The 22,225-nt window shown below is 42.7% G+C and overlaps 1 protein-coding gene across 1 annotated transcript in view; it reads right to left on the reverse strand.

Moving 5' to 3' along the window:
- Positions 1 to 22,225, reverse strand: part of msk (importin-7 msk) — a 161,003-nt gene that overhangs the window by 67,325 nt on the left and 71,453 nt on the right. Inside the window, exons 11-13 of the mRNA XM_080276609.1 lie at positions 14,059 to 14,214; positions 9,584 to 9,752; positions 1,734 to 1,825 (exon numbers count right to left, since the gene is read on the reverse strand). Of these exons, the coding sequence (XP_080132735.1) occupies positions 1,734 to 1,825; positions 9,584 to 9,752; positions 14,059 to 14,214 (417 nt within the window). The remainder of the gene's footprint in view (positions 1 to 1,733; positions 1,826 to 9,583; positions 9,753 to 14,058; positions 14,215 to 22,225) is intronic.

Genomic DNA, 22,225 nt, shown 5'->3' on the forward strand with positions numbered 1-22,225 from the left:
TAAAATGGCATTGGAAAGGGGACATGGAGGTGATTTGTTTGTGGCCATCCCTTATGGCATTAAGGTGTCTGACAATAGATAAATACATGGATAGTTATCTCTCTCAGTGTATTGTTTGTCAATAACTGTAACGAATTTCATTTCACAAAATTTTTCCAATGCATAACTGCATACTGTATGTATTCGGCATGGGGTTGAAGCCAGGCTTCGGCCTCTGCAACTCGCTCTAACCTCAACCTTAGCCTTGAGGCCATGTGAAAAGTGTATGAAGTCACTGTGATTTTGCTGTGGCCATTGCCACACAATGGTTCCAGTGATGGATCCCCCACTCCACCGTACCCCACCCCACCCACACCCACACTTTAGGAAGGGAGAGGGTGGTCTACTCCAGTATTCCCAAAAGTTACATACTCATTCACTCACCATTCAAGCCTGCAGAATCCTGACGCTACCATACAGGAACACCTTTCCACACGTGCTTCATAATTAACAAACAGACAACTATCAAGTTAAAAAAAGATACCAAATCCTCGCCATGCACTCCATACAAAATTCATCCATCCAGCTCAATTGCATGTCAGTTCCCTTGCCTCATCATCCATACCCTGCTTTCTCTAAAACTAATTTACCATACCTATCCACCTTCCTGGTCTACCAAGCCTCCTCCCACCTTCAAACTCATACCTTTTCACCATCCTACATCCATTGTCTCCATATGGCCATAACTTTTAAGCATATCCTCTTCATGTCCACGAACTTCCTTACTCCATGCCTTTCATGATTCACATTACTCCTTATCCTATTCATTCTCTGCATTCCACACACATTTATCAACAACCCCACCTCCAACACTGTATTTTTTCAATTTTTTATTGTCATGCCTCAACAAAGTTTCACAACCACATGTTAATGTGGATACTAAACTCTTTCATGTAACCCTCCTGCAGCCGCCACACTCAAACCTGTCCTGTTTATAGGCCTGCACAGCAACAGGCACTTTCCTTCTCAGCCCCATTCTGCTCTCGACTCTCCTTTTTTCTATCACTGCGCCCAAATACTTAAAACACCAATCCAAGAATCTATCCTGTCACCAGAACCTCACACTATATTTTATTCTGGCTAAAGCCAGACAATTTCACTCAGGTGACAAGACTCCAATCTAAGTGAAGGGTCTATTCCGCATGAGAAACCACTACTTGGCTCCTTTAAATTTGAAGAATTAACTGTCTATGTGAAACACTTCTAAATTTCTGTCTGGCTAACACCAAAAGACTATTCTACCCATGTAAATAGGCTACTACAGGCAAACCTCATTTAGTGACCAGATTGCGTTGCTGGAAAACCAAACAGATACTGATCAAGATAACTCAGACACATTATGACATGGGTTCAATGGCTATGTGTCTGGAACTGGACAACTACAAAACATATGTATAAAAATAGGTTTCCAACTCACCTAAACTGGTAATTATTAAACTTCACTTGTGGCTTTAACTCCAACACAACTGACACATTAGAGTACAGACACTGTAGCAACCATTAAAAAAAAAAAAAAAAAAAAAAAAAAAGCATATGTAGAAAAATGGTGCTAAAATTTTTAGTCATATAAGCATATGATTGCAAGTCAGTCAATCATAAAGCAAGGTTTGCCTGTACTACAATGTTTACAAAACTATGTTAAAGACCAACTCAATAATTCCCAGTAACAATATATGAAGTTAGGCAACCCTCACCTGATACATCATTTCAAAGCATTTCCAAAGGTCAGGAGAAATTCTTGTACTAGTTAGACTGTAGATCAGGGCCAGAGCCTCCTCGTAAAATTCTGAAATTTTTAACTGCATCAAAATCACAGAAACACAAAAGCACTAATGATAACATGAATATCAACTACATAACCATCATCATCATAATCCAGGACTCCTTTCCTACCCTAGAGCAGGGTGAGTGGTAGCAACATCCAGACAGCCTAAGTTTGCCCAATTCAAAGGGCCACGATTCCATTCACTCATAATTCAAGCCCATGGAATCATGGTTCCATCAGATAGGAACCTTCACATATAAATATCTGCAGTCAATCCTAACGCTGTCACATTAAAAAGGGGTGCCAAATCCCTGGTTATGCACTTCTCCACACAAAATTCATCCAGCCAGCTCTGTCTTGACTCAGTCAATTAGCCTCACCAATATCCATACCTCTTTTCCTCACACACTCATCCACCATATCCCTCTACCTTCTTCTTGGCCCACTTTGCCTCCTCCCTAAGTAAAATTCACACAGATATACCTTTTTCACCACTCTCTTGTCATCCTTTCTCTCCACATGACCAAACCATCTCAGTACAATCTCTTTGATTCTGGTGTCCACAGACTTCCTCACTCCCACCTTTAACGAATCATATTATTCAGCATCCTATCCATTCTCTGTACTCCACATACATTCCTGACCTGTACCATCTCCACTCCCATTACTCCACTTTTCATTTTCATGCCACACCACAGTATCACATCCATATGTTAAACTTGGCCCTAACACTCCTTCATGTATGTCTAATGCAGCTGCAACACTCAGGACTCTGTTCTTTATCATGGCCTTCGTACCACCAACTATTTCCTTCCTTGTGTCATCACTCTATTTTCAACTTCTTTTGCACATTTTCCTCTCTTTTCTATCACTGTTGGTGCCTGAACTCTCTCACCCATTCGAGTCTCTTTCCATTCACTGTAACATCACAAGGGGAGTCACCTTCTCTCTCAATAACCATCACTTTACTCTTTTCTACATTTACTCTCAAGGCACTACACTCACAGACATCTACAAAACTCTGCACTTGTCTACCGAGCTCATGTCCGATATTTGCAAGGAGACCTGAATCATCAGCATACATCATGATCATCTGGACCTCACTTCCCACCTCAAGGCAGGGTGTGGAGCAGCAACATCCAAACAGCCCAGGTCTGCCCAATCCAATGGGCAATGCTTCCATTCACTCATCATTCAAGCCCCTGGAATCCTGGCACTATCTGCTATGCCAAAAAACATTCACCACATTCTGCAGCTTCACATAACATGTATCTGATAAAGTCAATCAATTTGCTGTCACGTTACAAAGGGGTGCCAAATCCCTGATCATGCACTTCTCACAACATTCATCCAGCCAGCCCGATCTCTTGTCAGTCCCCTAGCCTCACCGACATCCATACCTCTTTTCCTCACACTCATCCACTGTATCTCTCCACCGTCTCCTTGGCCTACCTCACCTCCACCCTCCTTCGAATTTGCTCAGATATACCTTTTTCACCACTCCATTGTTATCCATTCTTTCCACATGACCATACCATCTCTGTACTCTCACTTCGATTCTGGTGTCTACAGACTTCCTCACTCCACATCTTTCACGAAATACATTATATTGTATGCATCCACTCTCTGGACTCCACACACATTCCTCAGCAGTCCCATCTCCACTGCTCTCACTCCTGACTTTTCATTTTCATGCCACACCATAGTCTCCCATCGGTATGTTAAAGACGGCACTAACACTCCTTTATGTAAGCCTCGTGCAGCTGCAACACTCAAGCCTGTTTCTTATCAAGGCCTTCAATGCACCAGCTCCTTTCCGTCCTTCTGTCACCCTACTTTCCACTTCTTTTGCACATTTTCCTCTCTTTCCTATCACTGTACCCAGGTATCTGAATTATCTCACGAATTGCAGTCTCTCTCCATTCACTATAACATCACAATGGGAGTCACCTTCTCTCTCAATAACAAGCACTTCACTCTTTTCTCTGTTTACTGTCAAGGCTCGATGCTCACAGACATCAGCAAAACTCTGCACTGGTCTACTATTTTCTTGTCTGGTATTTGCATCAACAGCATACAACAACTTTGAGATATTCCACTTATCATCATTCATTACCGACCCCATCCCTCTCTCCATTAGCTAATCGTGTTTTTACTTCTCTCATCATGCCATCCATATATATATTGAACAACCATGGGGACATCACACAAACTTGTCGCATCCCCATACCAATAGTGAACCATTCACTTAGATGCTCATTTACCCTTATAAATGCTTCACTACCATCAAAAAAACTCTTGACGGCACCTAGCAGCTTACCATCTACACCGTACAAGCACAAAACCTTCCACAATCCTTCTCCGTCTACTTTGGCATATGCTTTTTCCAGATCCATGAATGCCATAAACACCTTACAGTCCTTTTCACAAGCCTTCTGCACTATCTGCCTTACTGTAAATATTTCAACCACAAATCCTCTGCCACTCCTAAACCCATCCTGTTCATCACTCACCAGGACTTCAGATATCTCTCTTACTTCCTCAATAATAATTCTTCCATATACCTTCCCTACTACAAACAATAAACTTATGCCACGATAATTCTTGCACTCACTTCGCTCACCTATACCTTGGTACAGGGGTACAATCACAGCCTTTTTCCACTCTGCTGGCACAGTTTCACTCATCCATGCCTTCTTACATATCTCCCAACAAGCACTTCACTCCACTCTATTCACTACACTTAATCATCTCTGCATACACCTCATCAACCCCAGCTGCTTTCTCATTTTTCAGGCACTTCAGTGTTCTCCACCTGTCCAAGTGCCATGTTTCCTGGCACTAGAGTCCTTCTCTGCACACCCCTAAAACCAATTAGAGATATTCCATCCATCACCAGTCAATACCTGCACCATCCCTCACTGCATTACTTGTGTTTTCACTTCTCTCATCACCCCATCCATATATATACTGAACAACCATGAGAAAATCAAACAACCTTGTCGCACCACCATACTGATAGTGAACCAATCATTCAGATGCCCATTTACCCTTAAACAAGCCTCACTACCATCACAAGAACTCTTGACAGCACTTAGCAGCTTATCATCTACATCCTACATGTGCAGAACCTTCCACAATCCTTCTCTGTCTACTTAGTCATTTGAGTTTTCTAGATCCATAAATGCCATAATCCCCTTACAGTCCTTCTCACACACCTTCTCCACTATCTGTCTTACTGCAAATATTTGCTCCACATATTCTCTGCCACTCCTAAAACCACCCTGTTCGTCACTCACTCGGACTTCTGATACCTCTTACTTTCTCTTCAATAATTCTTCCTTATACACTCCCTACCACACTCAATAGACTTAGACCAAGATAATTCTCACACTCACTTCGCTCACCTTTTATTTTTGTACATGGGTACTATCACTACCTTTATACATTCTACTAGTGCAGTTTCAATCATCCATGCCTCCTTACATCTCTGTATACACCTCATCAACCCCAGCTGCTTTCCCATTTTTCAACCGCTTCACAGCGTTCTTCATCTTCGTGATTATCACGTTTTCTGGCACTGCATTCCTTCTCTGTACGCCCCCAAAACCAATCATATTAAGAGTTGCTTTGTTCTCTCCATTCCCATTCATCAGACTTGGAAACTGTTCTTTCCATCTGGTCCTTAAATCATCCTCATGGGTTAATAATCTACCACTTAGATCCTTCACACTTTCACATCTATATTTCCACACACCTTTTCAGAATAACTTCCTATTTTCAGAGTAATATCAATTCATTTTATCTTCCTAGACCATCAATTACCTCCTCCTTTTTCCTCTTCACTAGTCTTTACCTGTTTCTTGATCTCAATATATTCATTTTATATTTCAACTGACCCCCTGTCCTGTATCCACTCTAGTCACTTCTTCCTCTTTTTCTCCACTGCTCTCATAACGTCTTCATCCCACCATGTTGTACCTCTCTTCTTCGTTGTTACTCTTGCCACACCACACACCGCCTTAACATTCCTAATTAAGCAATCCCTATATACATTCCACAAGCTGTCCACATCCATTTCATTCCAATTCACTGATTCTAACTCCTCCCCTACTTTGGTCCTGTATTCATCTTCCATTTCTTTGATCCTCAGCTTCTTGACTTTCAGTGTTTCTCCCTGACAGCTCCTCTCTCTCTTGGTCCACCTCACGCCTTGATCTTGCACACCACAATCATATGAACTGACAAACTTCCACATCTTCCTCTCATTGCCCTCGTATCGGCAACATTACCCAGTATCGATTTCTCTATGAGCATGCAAGCAAACAGGCTCCTTTCAACAAGATCTCCATTTCGTCTATACCATGTATATCTATGTGCATCTCCTCCTTTCCTGACACATGTCCTTCAGTTGCTTCCCATTATCATTCTCTCCTGGTATTCCACTATTACCCATTACACTGCACTCGCTTAACTCACTGTAATTTCCTTCTGAACTCATGCCGTGAGTTGGAAAAACGCGAGTTAAAAAAAAACACCTTATGGGGAAAAATATATCTGATTCTGCCATGGGGAAAAATATATCTGATTCCGCCATGATGTCAAGTAGCCTAGTATAACATTAACCGAATCCCTCTTAACACCACTTAACAAAAACATCCTGTCTCAGAAGTATGTACTGCATGTCTTATAATGATAATAAACAATATTAAAAGACATTACATATCCTTGTATGATAAAATATATGGAAAAGCATTTACCTATACCCTACTGATGACAATGCTTACGCAGACGAGAGATGGGTAGCGGTTTCAGCACACTAGCCTAGTTGCAGTACTGGCCACTAGGTGTAGGTGGCATAGGTGGAGAAAGCATTGTTCTGATGGCTGCACATCACAAGGACTGTGTGCTTAAATGTGACTGGCTTCCAGTCACGAGTTGTGGCTACAATACTGTGAGTTAAACATCTAAGAAATAAACCATTATCTAGTAGAAAAACGTGAGTTAAAGCATTTTCCGTGAGTTTGGTGATAATGGTGACTTACATAAGGACACCGTGAGTTAGAAGTCCGTGAGTTATGCGAGTGCCTGTATATCATTCACATGACCAGTGCCTACTCTACCATTGATATTGCTCATTATAATAACTTTATAAAACTCCTGGGCATTTCCCCTACTAGTTGATCCAGCTCATGCCAAAAATTCTCTCTCTCTCTCTCTCTCTCTCTCTCTCTCTCTCTCTTTCACACTCCTGGCCTCGCACAATGCATATGCTACAATCACTGCCACTTTCACCTTCATGAACTACACATACAGTACACACATTTCGAGCTGACACATTAGTAATCTCACAGTCCACTCTACCACACTTCATTCATCAACAAAGCAACTCCTTCCTTGCATCTTCCTTGCACATTCATGCTCAATCTTATACACTTTACACCCTCCTACTCCTCCATACGACACCCCTTCATCTTCGTTTCACACAAGGCCATCACAGCATATCTTGACTCTTGAACACATTCACTACTTCCACCCTATTACTCTCCTCATTCATATATCTCATATTCCACATGGCCATGCAAATCTGCCCATTTGGTTGGAGACCTGGGCAGGTATTGGGCCCTCCGAGGCTTTCCAAAATGTTTGCCATAATTTGCTGATTTTTGATAGGGGTATGTAGGGGACACTTAACCCTACCAGAAACCCCAGTTCTATGGTTATCACAACATAGTAAATGGTTTCCTGGGTACAGGAAACCATTTGGCTAGTAAATGGTTTCCTGAGTACAGGAAACCACTTGGCTTGGCAGTGTAAAGACCATAAGGCAACACTACATTGAGTGAGTGGATGATGGGCACCCTCACCTACCACTACCACTATTATTTACCCTGCTTGTTATTTCCCAACCTCTCCTTGACCAGCTCAGCTCAAGGATGTCTTCTTCATTTTTCCTTGCTATCTTCCAACTGTTTTATTTAACTTACAATAACTTTCTCAAATGAAAGGGCTAGAAATTGTTCCACAGTTGCATAAATCACCTAACAGCAGCAAGAGTACAGGAAAAAGGGAAGGCTACCATAACCATAGGGTGAAAAACCTATTCCCCTACTGACCATTTCAGAGCTACGTGATTTCACAGGCATCATCATCATCATCTAATCCTGTGTTTCCCCCTGAGGAACCTAGAAGCCCAGGGCTAGGCAAGCTGGTCCTGATATTTAACCCGTACCCTCCCAGTTTTTTAAGCCCCCCCCCTCCCCCCCACCTCCTGAAAACCCGTTTGTTTTTTTTTTTGTTTTTCTCAAACATTCCCTTTTGGTGAGATACTAATGAAAATCACAAAGAAAGTTGCTCCTGTCATCCTTAAGTGCTCCTAAGGTGGGTCTCCCCTCACCTCAGCCAGGTGTTCTATGGCCGGGCAGGTGTAACTGCTCCATTTTCTACAGTGGGAAGGACGAAGGTAACTAATCAAAACCAACCTAAATACATATATTTACAATTACTTGCTACAAAAGTATATATACTGCAACAACATTGTGGTATATATATATATATATATATATATATACTGGGTGGAAATAACGAACAGTAGGTTCATAATGGTACCACCCATAAATTGCCAATTTCTGGCACACCTAACTAGCTGATACTGTTGTTTCCACTAACATACACTAGAGGAAGGTCTCACACATCTGCCTGCCACGAATCACCTGCGATATTTGAAAAATGTGCACGCAATGTGCCTTGCAACTGCGAATTGTAAGAAGTACGACGATACGTCTACGGTGGCTCCTGCAGACCGTCGTGCAGCGTACGATGATGGGAGGATACGGGTTAAGATGAAAGTGACCAGCCTCACTCATCCCTGGGTGGCATTATGTAAGTAATAAACCCCAACCACCCCTTGGATACAAACCTGCCCAGGCTTAATCCAAGTGGAGTGTCTTAATTAACCACTAAACTACCAAGTGCCATAATTTGGTTATATGGTTACCATACAGATAGTCAATGGTTTCCTAGTGTACAGGAAACCATTTGTCTCGTCACTGAGTGTAAAGTCACCCATCAGCAGAAGGAAGACGAAAGAATGAAGGAATGAAAAACAGAAGAGAGAGTGTAAAGTCTTTCTTTCCTTCATTCTTTTCTCTTCCTTTTGAAAATGGATGACTCTACACTGAATGACAAGACAAATGGTTTCCTGTACACTAGGAAACCATTTACTATGCTGGGTGGTAACCATATAACCAAATTATCACACCTGGTGGTTCAGTGGGTAATTAAGGGGCTCCAATTGGATTAAAACAAGGCAGGTTTGTATCCAAGGGATGGTTGGGGGTTATTACTCACATAATGCCACTCTGGGATGAGTGAGACTGGTCACTCACATCTTAAACATAAGGACCAACCTGCCTAGCTCCAGGCCCTACGCTCCTCACGGGGAAACACAGGATAAGATGATGATGACGATGATGATGTCTGGGAAATCATATTGCTCTGAAATAGTCAGTAGGGGAATAGGTTTTTCACCCTATGGTTATGGAAGACTTCTCTTTTGTTGTACTCTTGTTGCTGCCAGATGATTTATGCTTCCCAGACAATCTAAGCAAAGCAATACCCCAATGACTTCTAAATTCCCTCACCTCTCTCCTAGTTATGGAAATCAATATAATGCAACTTTCTTGGTCAACCGAAAATTACTAAACACCCCCCAAACTTTGCTGAACTCTACAGACATCAGAGGATTTTTACTCAAGACAAAACTATACTGTCACGTACCCATGACATTTTTAGTAAGGATGAGAGCCACCACCTGAAGAGCAATGGGCTCAATCTCCTCCATAATCTTTGGGTTCTCCTCCATGCAATTGATCAAAGTTTCAATTGTACTCAGGAGACCCATTGCAGTAATTGCCTTCTCATCTGCCCCATCCTCAGCATCAACAACCTGAAAGGACAGAGGTTATTAGATTCAACTAAATGCCATGCTAGAGTGTTTAAAGAACAGGGGTTCAACTGAAATAGGAACTGAGTTTATTGAGAGCAAGAACGTTAGTCACATTACTTGGGTGCTGGAGGTCTGCTGGGAGTGACTGGACCAGCAAGTGACTTTGACCATTCAGTACACGAGCAGACAGACATTTTAACTCTGATTGTGGGTTATGGCCTACTTCCCACTTACGGCTCCAGCCCAGCAGCCACAATACCGAATGTTTGAACATGTTAGTTGGCTGGCTGAAGTTCTCAGGGACTGTCTGAATAATAGCAAGTAAATTCGGACAATCGTTTAATAGAGCCAAGATCCAGCATCCAGATAATTAGCTGGTCCAGATACTGCACATCCAGATAAATGAGCGATTGCTATACAGGGAGGTCCCGAAGATATGAGCAGTTAGGTTCCATTTGGCATAGTTGAGCAGTCAGGTTCCATTTGGCATAGTCGAATAATGAATTCTCGTATAATGAAACACATAACTAATGGTAAAATGTTGGTTGGGTTCAAGGACCTCAACAATGACAAGTTTTCAAGCTAATATATACGATACCAAAAGCAACAAACATATCTATATTACTGAACTGTAGAGAAAGCAACCTGAAAGAGTAAATATTAAGCAAGTAACATGACTGCACATTAATTATATCGCTTTTATCAAAATTATCGCACTCTTAAACAAAGATATTCACATAAATTGGTAATTACTGTGGAATTAATATATTTATAAGTGGAGAGATTAATTAACATTACTGAATTTGTTTAACTGTTAAATACCTACCGGATTATAATACTGATTATCATAAGAGTTACTAAATCCTACTGTTGTACTAGTCTTACAGAAGTAATGTTAATTTTGCAATCCCCGATTTATTTTTCAGATTATGAAATTAAGAAAGTTATCACATTATCGCATGCAGGCTATTGCACATCGCAAAGTGTGACAAAATATCACATTTTGGGATAATTATCGCACGTCTGGCAATGCTGCAGATGAGCAGTCCCGCTATTTCTATCTGAGATTGAGAGAAAACGGCGGTGACTGCGTTTGCTGGGATGACTTGAGTTAGAATCTTCCCATCTCATCCCAAACTGAATGTCGTATCATCGGATTTTCGAGATCTATCTATCTATCTATCTATTGCCAGACGCCTCAATCCCATTTGGGGTGGCCACAAACAAATCGCCTCCAAGTCACCCTGTCCCCCGCCATTTCACTGCCCTGCTCCCAACTCACACCCCCCTCTCTCATATACCTCTCCACCCCATCCCTCCATCTCATCCTCCCCCTCCCTCTTCCCCCTTCCACCTCACTCACATACACTCTCTTCGTCAGTCTTTCACCCTCCATCCTCTCCACATGGCCAAATACGGCAGTCCCTAATTTACCCAGGTCATATCATCGGTCGTATAACGGCACCTACCTGTATATACATACACGAAATGAGGAAGGGGAAAGAATACTCGAGTCTGGAGAGGCAAAGAACATGATTGTGGGCAACACACATTTAGGAAGAGAAAGAGTAGGATGAAACTGCAGTCAGACAGACTATTTCCTGGTCAGGAGGGCTGATAGGAAGTTAGTGAGGGATGTTGAAGTTATAGGGAGCAAGGAGTATGACCAGCAACACAAGCTACTGATATGTAACATGGTGCTTAAGGGGTGGCTGATGAAAAAGAAGACCTATGCAACTAGGAGGAAAATATGGAAACTTAAAAACCAAGAAGTGAGGAATGCCTTCTACAGTAGGATGAGGAGAGTGGTGGCTGAACAGGGAAACACTGACAGCAGTGTTAATGAGCAGTACATAGCCTTCAAGAGCAACTTCTTGAGAGTTAGGGTGCGGCCACACTTGCTCGAAACCCATGATCAACAAGATGAAATGAGGCAGCAGGTTAGAGCTTCTGTAGTAATTGAATCTGAACGCTGCACAGACCCCGAGCCTCGTTTCCTCATGGTGATCACACGTATGGGGGCAAGTGTGTCCAGGTCTTTACTGATTCAGTATGTGGATGGACAAGAGCCCACCAACAAGACATAAAACAACCTAGTGCTGAGGTGAGGGTGTAGAAGCTGCAGCTAAGGAGAAAAGGGGGTTTTTCCAGGAATGGAAGAAGGATGGTAACAAAGAGGAATACTGTACACCCATAACCCGATTTCCGATGCATCAATAACCAACAATTCACTAGACCAAACAAAAGAAATGGGGGAATATTCCCACAATCCAAACAGCCATCAATTCGCTATTCCAAACACTCCATCCCCCTCCCCAGGTTTGAAATAAACGTGTCTGAATGGGCTGTGGTAGCGCACACGGCTCTCCCTGTCCATCCTCCATTCCCTCTCTTCTCCCCTAATCCCTCCTCCATCCCTCCATCAAGCTCAGCACTGCCAGGTGTGTCTCCCTACCATCCCCCACCCCTGGTTGTCAAACTTTCCGTTCCCCCGCCCTGGTCTACCCCAGCTTGTCTCCCGTGTGTGTGTGTGTGTGTGTGTGTGTGTGTGTGTGTGTGTGTGTGTGTGTGTGTGTGTGTGTGTGTGTGTGTGTGTGTGTGTGTGTGTGTGTGTGTGTGTGTGTGTGTGTGTGTGTGTGTGTGTGTGTGTGTGTGTGTGTGTGTGTGTGTGTGTGTGTGTGTGTGTGTGTGTGTGTGTGTGTGTGTGTGTGTGTGTGTGTGTGTGTGTGTGTGTGTGTGTGTGTGTGTGTGTGTGTGTGTGTGTGTGTGTGTGTGTGTGTGTGTGTGTGTGTGTGTGTGTGTGTGTGTGTGTGTGTGTGTGTGTGTGTGTGTGTGTGTGTGTGTGTGTGTGTGTGTGTGTGTGTGTGTGTGTGTGTGTGTGTGTGTGTGTGTGTGTGTGTGTGTGTGTGTGTGTGTGTGTGTGTGTGTGTGTGTGTGTGTGTGTGTGTGTGTGTGTGTGTGTGCAACGAGAGAGAGAGAGAGGAATTGAAAATAAAATTGTGCCATGGTTGTATCAGGTGGCTGCTGGTGCACTGTGAGGCAATGAGTGAAGCACCCATGCCTTGCACCAAAAGGGGCAGATGTCTGTTGAGTGTCCACGAACACCTCTGCAATTTGCAAAATAAAGGTGTTTTACTCACATACCACTCCACACAATCACTGCTATACATTCATGTATAAAGGGTCTCTTCTAGTTAATATTTATCTGATGGCAGTTTAAGAGCTTCTCTCTTGCTATCACCACAAACTTCAAGGCAATCTGCCCACGTTTACCTTTGTCCGTCTTGATGTTCAACACAGTTTGGTGTAACCAATCTCGTTCGTGAATTTGCTGCAGGAACACCAACTTCTAATTTATTCAGTATTTTCACTTTATGCTTCATGTTGCTTCTTGTTGACTCCATTATTCTTTGTCTTAAAAAAAAAAAAAAAAAAAAAAAAAAAAAAAAAGGGGGGGGGGGGGGGGGAAGGCATACTCATGTGCTTGAACAAAGGCGGTCTTGTGACGATCTAGCATAGTCAAAGACTATAACATATGAAAATCACTCTCTGCACTGCTAGGTAAAAGAGGTCATCATATTATTTTAAACATATTTTTGGAATTCAGTTTCAATTTTGCCAGATCAACCAAAATCCAGACTAAATATCTGGACCAGAGAAGTTCTACTGTTTCAAAAGCTTGTCTGAAAAAATACTTCCCAGTTGTCTCTGAAAATGAATCATTACAGGCTTAGGCCTTGGTTCTTTCTACATAAAAATACAAATCCCAAAGGTTTCCCTCTGATCAAGTCTGTAATGTAATTCCTGCCATTTTGGAATACACTTGACAAACATACCTCTGCTGGAAGAGATTAACCATCTGGTTGACATGATCAAATTGAGGCTTTTATTCTGACTACTGAATAACAATACCAATCATTCCAAAGCAGCTACTTGCAGTCTAAGTGTTAATCATGTCACTGACATATAACAAAGCACTGACATACTCCTTAATCAAAACCCTTACAGCAACCTCTTCCAACCTTGGCACAGCCACAGAATTATCCTTGAATGTGGCACACTCAGCTCAGTACATGTTGGAATCTACTGTTTACAGAGCTGCAATGCTTATGTACTCCCTCATCATAAACTTTGCATAAATATATTATTCATACCACCACTTTCTTTGCACACGGCACAAGGTCATTTACCAATGTCCTGACCACATAAAAATCCCATGTTCTACAAGGGGTTTCCATGAGTATCCTGGATAGAAGTCCATTTACTGTAATGCCAGGGATATGTGCATATGAAATATTTACGTTACCTGCTGGAAAGTGGCTGCCAGCTGAGTACACATCTCCACTGCAATAGGAGTCAGCTGTTCAGTGTAAGTGGTGACAATCTTACACATTACATTTGTCAAATCGTCATTCTCAGTCTCCTTAATCACCTTCAGGAGTTCTTGTACAATGGGTCGGATCTGAAAAAAACAGCACTATTAAAATTCTCTTCAGTAGCTACAGCCCACCAGCTCTAGCCTCACCGTGAGCTACACAATCGGACTAACCTTAGCATATCATGATTAGCAGAATAAAATTCAGCATCACGCTCCAAGCCAATCTTCTTTATCCCTTGGTAGTGTCTCACATTATTGTACCTCAATGTTATATATCCAGGGCCATTTAACTTTTTACCCTCTATTTTATTCTTTCAGTGAGTTTTATAAAATACAAAGTTGTTACCATTCAACTTTTTACCCTCTTATTTTATTCTTTCAGTGAGGTTTATAAAATTCAAACTTGTTATCAACTGAACCCTATTCTCACTCATCCTTACCATTTTGTTTCTTTTTCATTCATCATCTAATCCTATGTTGCCCCATAAGGAGCACAGGAGCAATCCTAATTCTGCACAATGTTTAATCTTTAGCCACCGGGGGTTTCCAGCTGTTGCCCACTCCTCCTTACGAGGGAGCTCTGAGATTTTGGCAAAAATATCTTTACTTCAAAACCTAATATCTGCCAAACTATAACAGCTACAGAAAAAAAAATGAGAAACACATAAGACTCACCAACTCTTCCTCTTTCCAATGAAGGTATCCCGAGGGTTCTAGGTGGTCCCGTCGATCAGTAAGTTTGAGTTGAAAACGAGTGGTTTTACACATTAGGCAGGCTGATTCCGAGCGTGCACCACTGGCTGTGACCTTAGACTCACTGGCTAGCATTGGCAGCACTGACCAGAGTGGTGATTGGAACACTGTCCAGGCATCCTTGGTTGGAATGTGTAAGGTTCCATTCATTTTTCGACTTCTCCTTACTCACCGTTGGAAGGATGAGTCATCATCCTGTCCATGTGGCTCCCCAAAGGGTTTTCCGCCTGTTTCATAGTGCCACTATGCCCCGTAGGTGTGTGGGAAAGGAAATAGCTCTTTGTTTTTCTGGTCTCGCTTCTTGCGTCAATTATAATAATTTCCCTTTATAACGACACATAATTGCACTTGACATTATGATTTTGGGTAACTGAACTTTGACAAGTAAATGCTGTGGCTGTTTCATGCAGTATGGTTGAGTATGAGGTAATTACTTGTACTATAACTGAGACTGATTTGTACTAATCAGGGGCATCGTGAATCTTATAAATGTTATACTCAACTTACATTATTGTAAATCACATCACAAATACACTGATGCTCATATTCAGCACAATTTTCCTGATTATCGAGTGAAAAAATTTAGCTATAGCCAAACAGGTAATGTTCTTTCTGGCCTGCTCACAAGTGGTTTTCTTTCAGGTAACAGGTAAGCTAACTCAAGATATTTCCAATAATTTTTTCAACTCAAGGTATATCCAATAATTTTTTCACCAATATCCAATAAACAGTAACACCTATTGCACTGCACTTATAGAACTTATTATAAAACACTTATATCATTGCACTTACTATAAATCACTTATAATATCCAACATTTCACTTGTCTATAAAAACACATACACACTTATGCATTCCTGTACACTATTTCAGTGTCTCAGTAACAGAGTAGACCAGCATGCTCTCCAATACAAGTTTCTCTAACTGTCAACACCAAACAACATGCACAGTACACACTACACTTCCTTTTCAAAATTAGAAAAGAAAAATGGCGACCATTAACCAAGCCTCGGAGTCCCGAAAGGGGGGGGGGGGGGGTTATGACTCAACGAGCTGCCTGGAACCACTGTCTGACTCACTTCTTCTTCATTTCTGCAACATTCACAGCCTTTCCTCTAACTTTCGCTCTGTCGAGCACCACTGCTCCTCCTCTAAACCTCACCTTCTCTTCCTAACTAAGACTCACCTGTCTGAGGTAACTGATAGCAAATCCTTTTCTGTTTCCTCCTACTTTCTCTATACTCATTTCAAAGCCAAAGGTTGCTGTTGTGTATAACTACGCAACGACTCATCTTGCTCTCGTGTTCCTGAACTTGATTATTCTGAATTCTCTACTCTCTGGCTTTGGCTTTCCTGTCGTTCTCTGACTAAATATATCTCCGGTTTACTTATCCCCAAATTCTACTGACTATGAAAAATTCTTCGACTATCTACTTCTACGATGGAACACATTCTATCCATTTCTTTCTCTGAAATCTCCATTCTAAGAGATTTCAATGTTCATCACCACCTTGGGCTCTTCCCTCCTTTCACTGATCCACCTGTGGAACAAGCCTACATCTTTTCTATCCTTAATGACCTAGAGCAGATTGTACAGCACCCTACCCATATCCCTCACCGCCCTGGAGAAAGCTCCAACGTACTTGACCTATTCCTTACTAAACACTTCTGCTTACACTGTTAATCTTTCCTCTCCGTTGGGCTCCCCCGATCACAACCTTACTACCTTGACCTTTCCGATCGCTCCGGTACGGCCTGTGGACCCTCCACAGAAACATCGATTGTGGCACTTTGGAGCTGCAGATTGGAAGGCCCTCAAGCAGTACTTCTTTGATTTTCTCTGGAATGATCATTGCTTCCATAGCCGGGGGCCATCTGAGTGTGCCTTGCGCATTATGGAGGTTATTCTCTCAGCCATGGATGCATACATTCTCTTCTCATATCCTTTAACTAATGCAAGAAAGCCTTAGTTTAATCATGTTTGTTGTAATGCTATCCACAACGAGGAGAGGGCCTATAAAATGTACCAAAGCCAACCCACCCATGAATCACATCTTTTTTATGTTTCTGCCCGGAATTGTGCTAAGTCTGTTCTTCGCTCTGCTAAAAATACTGTAATTTCATCCATAATAAATGCTCTTGACTCTCCAACTTGAATTCTTCCCGCTCCTTCTGGCACCTTGCCAAAAACCTTTCTAGCAACTGTACATCATCCTTCCCTCCTCTTTTCTACTCTGATGGCTCTGTAGCTGTTTCTTCTACTGATATAGCAGATCTCATCACTCATACTTTCTCCTCCAATTCCACCTTAGACGATTCCAGTGCTGTTCCTCCATCACTTCCCCTCTCCGAATTCCTTGTGGCTGACATTAAAATTTCTTCAGCTGTTATACTATCTGCCATCACTGGCCTTAATACTAACATGGTATTCGGGTCCCTCCTGTTGTCCTCATGAACTGTGCTTCTGTGCTTACACCCTGCCTAGGTAAACTCATTCACCTTTGTCTGTCAACTTGTACCTTTCCTTATTGCTGGAAGTTTGCTCTCACTCAGCCAGTCCCAAAGATGGGTGACCATTCCCTACCCGCAATCATCCAATTGCTTTAACATCTTGTGTTTCAAAAGTTTTTGAGTCAATTCTTAACAGAAAAATTTTAAAGCATCTTTCCTATCACAACCTTCTTTCTGATCGTCAGTAGGGGTTCCATCAGGGACGCTCCGCTGACGATCTTCTCACATACCTTTCAGACTCCTGGTCTTCCTCCTTTCGGGACTTTGGCGAAAGCTTCACCTCTACACTTGACATCTCAAAGGCTTTTGATCGAGCCTGGCATAAAACTTCAATTTTCAAACTGTCGTCTTACGGTTTCTATCCTTCTATCTGTGCCTTCATCTATAGTTTCTTTTCTGGTCATTCTATAGCCACTGTTGTAGATGGCCATCGTTCTTCTCCTAGATCTATCAACAGTGGTGTTCCTCAGGGCTCTGTCCCATCACCAACTCTCTTCATTTTATTCTTCAATGACCTAAGCTGTATATCTAACCCTATCCACTCGTACACTGATGATTGCACCCTTCACCTTTCCATTCGGTTCCTGCAATGTCCATCTCAGCAGTTACTTTAACAAACAAGGGATGAGGCTATGGCACACTTAATGTCTGACTTGGCTCTTATCTCTGACTGGGGTAAAAATAATCTTGTTTTTAATGCATCAAAGACTCAGTTCTTACACCTATCAACCTGACAAAATCTTCCACAGGAGTACCCACTAATGTTTAATAATATTCACCCAATCCTGCATCATCCTTGAACATAGCTGGGGTTTCATTCGCTTGGGACTTATCTTGGAAAGATCATATTACATCTCTTGTAAAATCTGATTCCAAGAGATTCAGTGTGCTAAGCTGACTTTGTATCTTCTTTACCCCTGCACAGTGTTGACTTTATACACAGGTTTTATTCGTCCCTATGTAGAGTAAAACTCTCATGTGTGGGGAGGCTCCCCACATACAGCTCTTCTCAATAGGATGGAGTCAAAGGCTTTTCATCTCATTATCTCTCCTCCTCTTACTGGCTCCCTTCAACCTCTGTCTCTTCGCTGTACTGGTGCATCTTTATCTCTTTTTCTACTGCTACCTCAATGGTCACTGCTCCTCTGAACCGCCTGCTTGCATCCCTCCACGTCTACGACGGGCGCACAGCACCCGTCTAGCAACAAATTCTCATCCCTTTTCTGTGCAACTCTCTCATGCAAGAGTTACCCGTTACTCCCAGTCCTTCATTTATACAACAGGTCAACTCTGGAACTGTCCCCCTCTGTCTGTATTTCCTGCTTTCTATGATCTCCAGTCTTTCAAACTTAGTGTGTCCAGGCATCTCAAAATGATCGGATCTTGAATTTGGCTCTCTTTGGTATTGTTTTTGTTTTTTTCTGGGAAGGAACAGTTTGCAGGCTCCTGGCCTTTGGTTCCTTCTTCCTTCCATAAAAAAAAAATAATAAAAAAATAAAATAAAAAAAAAAAACTTTCCCACACACCTGCACAATAATCACACTCAGAGTGATACTCAGAAAATCACTTAGGGCATGGAGGGACCTTGCACTCTGCCCATTAGTAAACTGTCTCTTTTTGTGTTGGGGGACAGCGTTTAGTCGTGTTACAGACATGGCACTGCCTGTAGGCCTGACGATCTGCTGTAGTACGGCCAATCTCTACCAGCGTGTGCTGCCGGAAATACTCAGCACAGCTTAGCCTGTCCGCTGTAGCCACTGACCCCCACCTAGCACCTGGAACCAGTGCAGTTGAATATTCTTCAAGGAGTTTATGTTAATGCTCTCTCAAACTCTTGTACAGACACAGGTTTCCTGACGAGCTCCTTGAACAGCATGAAACTGATCAGGAAGGTGATATCAAGAAGGTGTAACAACGCCCTCTTGTACCACCTGCGGGACTTACGTAGGCAATCAACCTCACCAATTTGCATGTCCGATTTATCAACAAGCTGCATGTTAATATTATAATCATTGACAGCATCTTGCTTTACCATGGGTTCCCTGGTCCAGAAGTCTGTTTTTCAAGTTTCCTCAAACACACCCTTACGCACTGTAGACAACATGTTAACCTGTCTCTTGTCACGCCAGAGAAAGGCTAACATGTTACCGCATTTCTTGGTAAGAATGGCTCCTTTCTCAGTATTTGCTGGAAATACAGGGAAATTCTTTCTATTTGCCCTAACATTCCACAGGAGCCAGTACCGTGTTCAAACAAATACTTTGGTCAATACCGAGGCAGTGTAATAATTAACGGAATACAAAATGGGGTGCCTGTAGAAACGTCATCCCATGAGCACTTTCACGACTGATGCTGAGAAACCATGAGGATCGTCATTAGGTATATCAACATCTGTTGCTGAATAAACTATCACACCTAGAACATACCCAGTTTTGCAGTCGCAAAGGACAAAGAATTTGAGGCCAAAGAGGTGATGCTTGGACAGCACATGCTGAATAAATGCTAGCCTGCCCCTGAATAATACCAGAAACTTGTCAATTACCACTTTCTGAAATGGACGAAAAACCCTGGAAAATGACTCCTTGAGCACTATTAGAATTGGTCTAATTTTCCACAACCTGTCGCTCAGTGCAGGCCCGTAATTTTTATTGAAATGAAAGAACCTTATGATGGCCATGTACCTGTCACAGGCCATATACTTACTGAAGACAGGTGTACCCACGAGTTCATCAACCAACCAACAGTCATCGAGCACATGTTTTTTTATGTGCACCATCAACATGGTAATGGCTAGCCACACAAACATCTCCCCCCACCTCCACAGGTATCCAATCACACATGTGGGTGTTTTCACTGGCAGCCACATCCAGCCATAACACACACATGGCCTGGCGGAAATTTATTTCCTCTACCAGGTATTGCATTATCGCAGTAGTGAAAATAGCTCTGCCTATGCTGCTAATAGTCCAGGGCCTGGGGGAAGCTCATCCTCCTACACACCTGCTCCCTCCTCGTCGCACACCTGCACTGACGGCTCAAGTCCCACACAAAGGTATCGACTCTACCCACACATGGTAAAGCCAGTCATCTGCCATGTGCAGGATAGTTTTTCTCTGCATGTGTGCATACCCACAGGTAGAGGGTGAGGGGGAAGGAGAGGGAGAGGTGTGGGAGGCGGGGGAGGAAGCGGGTGATGACTCACCTGACACGGACCTTCCCTGGGGTGACGCTTAGTGCTGAGTATCACGACATAGGGCCCATGTGGAAAATTCCACTCCTGAAGGGCCTGATTATGGTGATTCTGCCCTTCAGGTGCTCGGCTGAGATGAAAGTGAGTGCTGGAGAGTGAGACGTCGGCAAGCGTGACGGTGAAACAGCTCGTCAAGACATCAACGTTTATTCCGCTGATGACCTCCAACTCCACATTCACCTGCCCGGTGTACTAGGTCATCTACCTCCTCCTCCTCAGTGAACTTGTCACTGTCAAAGGCCCTGCCCTCCTTCTGCAGAAGTTTGACAGCCTTCTCTGGCAACTGAGAGTGGGCAGTGGTCAGACAATGAGAGGTCACTCGTGACATGGTAGCTCCTCTCCTCCGAGGACGTGCTTTCACAAAATGTCCGTGAGGACACGGTGTCATCCAAGGCACAACCAATGGCACTATCACTGAGCCCTTTCCCCGGCACCAAGGGCAGAACTTTCGTGGGGGTTGATGAGGCTATCGGCCCTGCACGCGACGATACGGAATAGGATGACAAAGAAGACATGGCTCCTCACGCTACGAGTCCTGTGTACTGGCTGAACCATGCATCCATGGGGTACCTTGGGGTCCTGCCTACCTGGTAGGTATCTGAGAAAATGGTCGTGAGGTCAAAGGGTGGCAGGAAGGTAAGTGCGGTATATGCCGTCAACCGGCAGCGCTCCGAGCCGTGGATCGTGACGGCTACACACGTCAGCCGGTGGTTAGGAGTTAAGACCTACATTATGGCTCTTTGATCTATTGGGGCCATTAACAAAGAGGAGAAAAAAAGCCCTGGAGCCATTTAAAAAAAAAAAAAAAAAAAAAAAAAACAAGCCCCTGTACAATCTAACCCTAATCAATGTTATACAAGGCCGAATGTAACATTCATATCCAGGTCAATCTATCCCTGTAATAAGTCTATGAGGAGGGGACGCGGGGAGTGAAGGGAATTCAAACTAGTTGTTCAGCTTCTCTGTCCTTTTACGGTATTCAAACTAAATGTGAGCAGTACTTCCTCAATCATCCCATTCACATATACAGTAATCCCGCATTTTTTGCGGATTTTTTGTCTACGGTTTTGCCCTCTCGCGGATTTTCTTAGCATAAATAAGTTCAACAAAAATATCCTTGAATATACAGAAAAAAAAAAAAATTTAAATTCCCGCAGCTTCCAATTGTAGCGCGGTAAACTCACGCCACCCTCTGTCCCTTTCCCGTGGCCCCTCTGCCAGTGTTACCATATCTAGCATAATTTTATTCTTTTAGCATAATTTTGATCAAATTTTCGAGTCTGGAATATTTTTTAGCATATTAGAAGTTTTACAATCATTCTAGCATAATTTAGAATGGAATGGAATATTTTTAGAATAATTTTATAAAAGCTACAAATCAGAGAGAGAGAGAGGGAGAGACGAATAAGGTAAGATGTTTGAATAGTTGGTTACTTTCAGTTTGGGCTTGGGTTGGATTAGGTTAGGTTAGGTTAGGTTGGATTAGGTTAGGTTAGGTTAGGTTGGATTAGGTTAGGTTAGGATAAGTTTGAGCTTTGTACTTTACCCATGAAACCTAGGTTTTTCCGATGGATTTTGGTA

Source organism: Coenobita brevimanus, chromosome 65 (assembly GCF_032717465.1).
Source record: "Coenobita brevimanus isolate Jiangsu-jjx chromosome 65, ASM3271746v2, whole genome shotgun sequence".
NCBI lineage: Eukaryota > Metazoa > Arthropoda > Malacostraca > Decapoda > Coenobitidae > Coenobita > Coenobita brevimanus.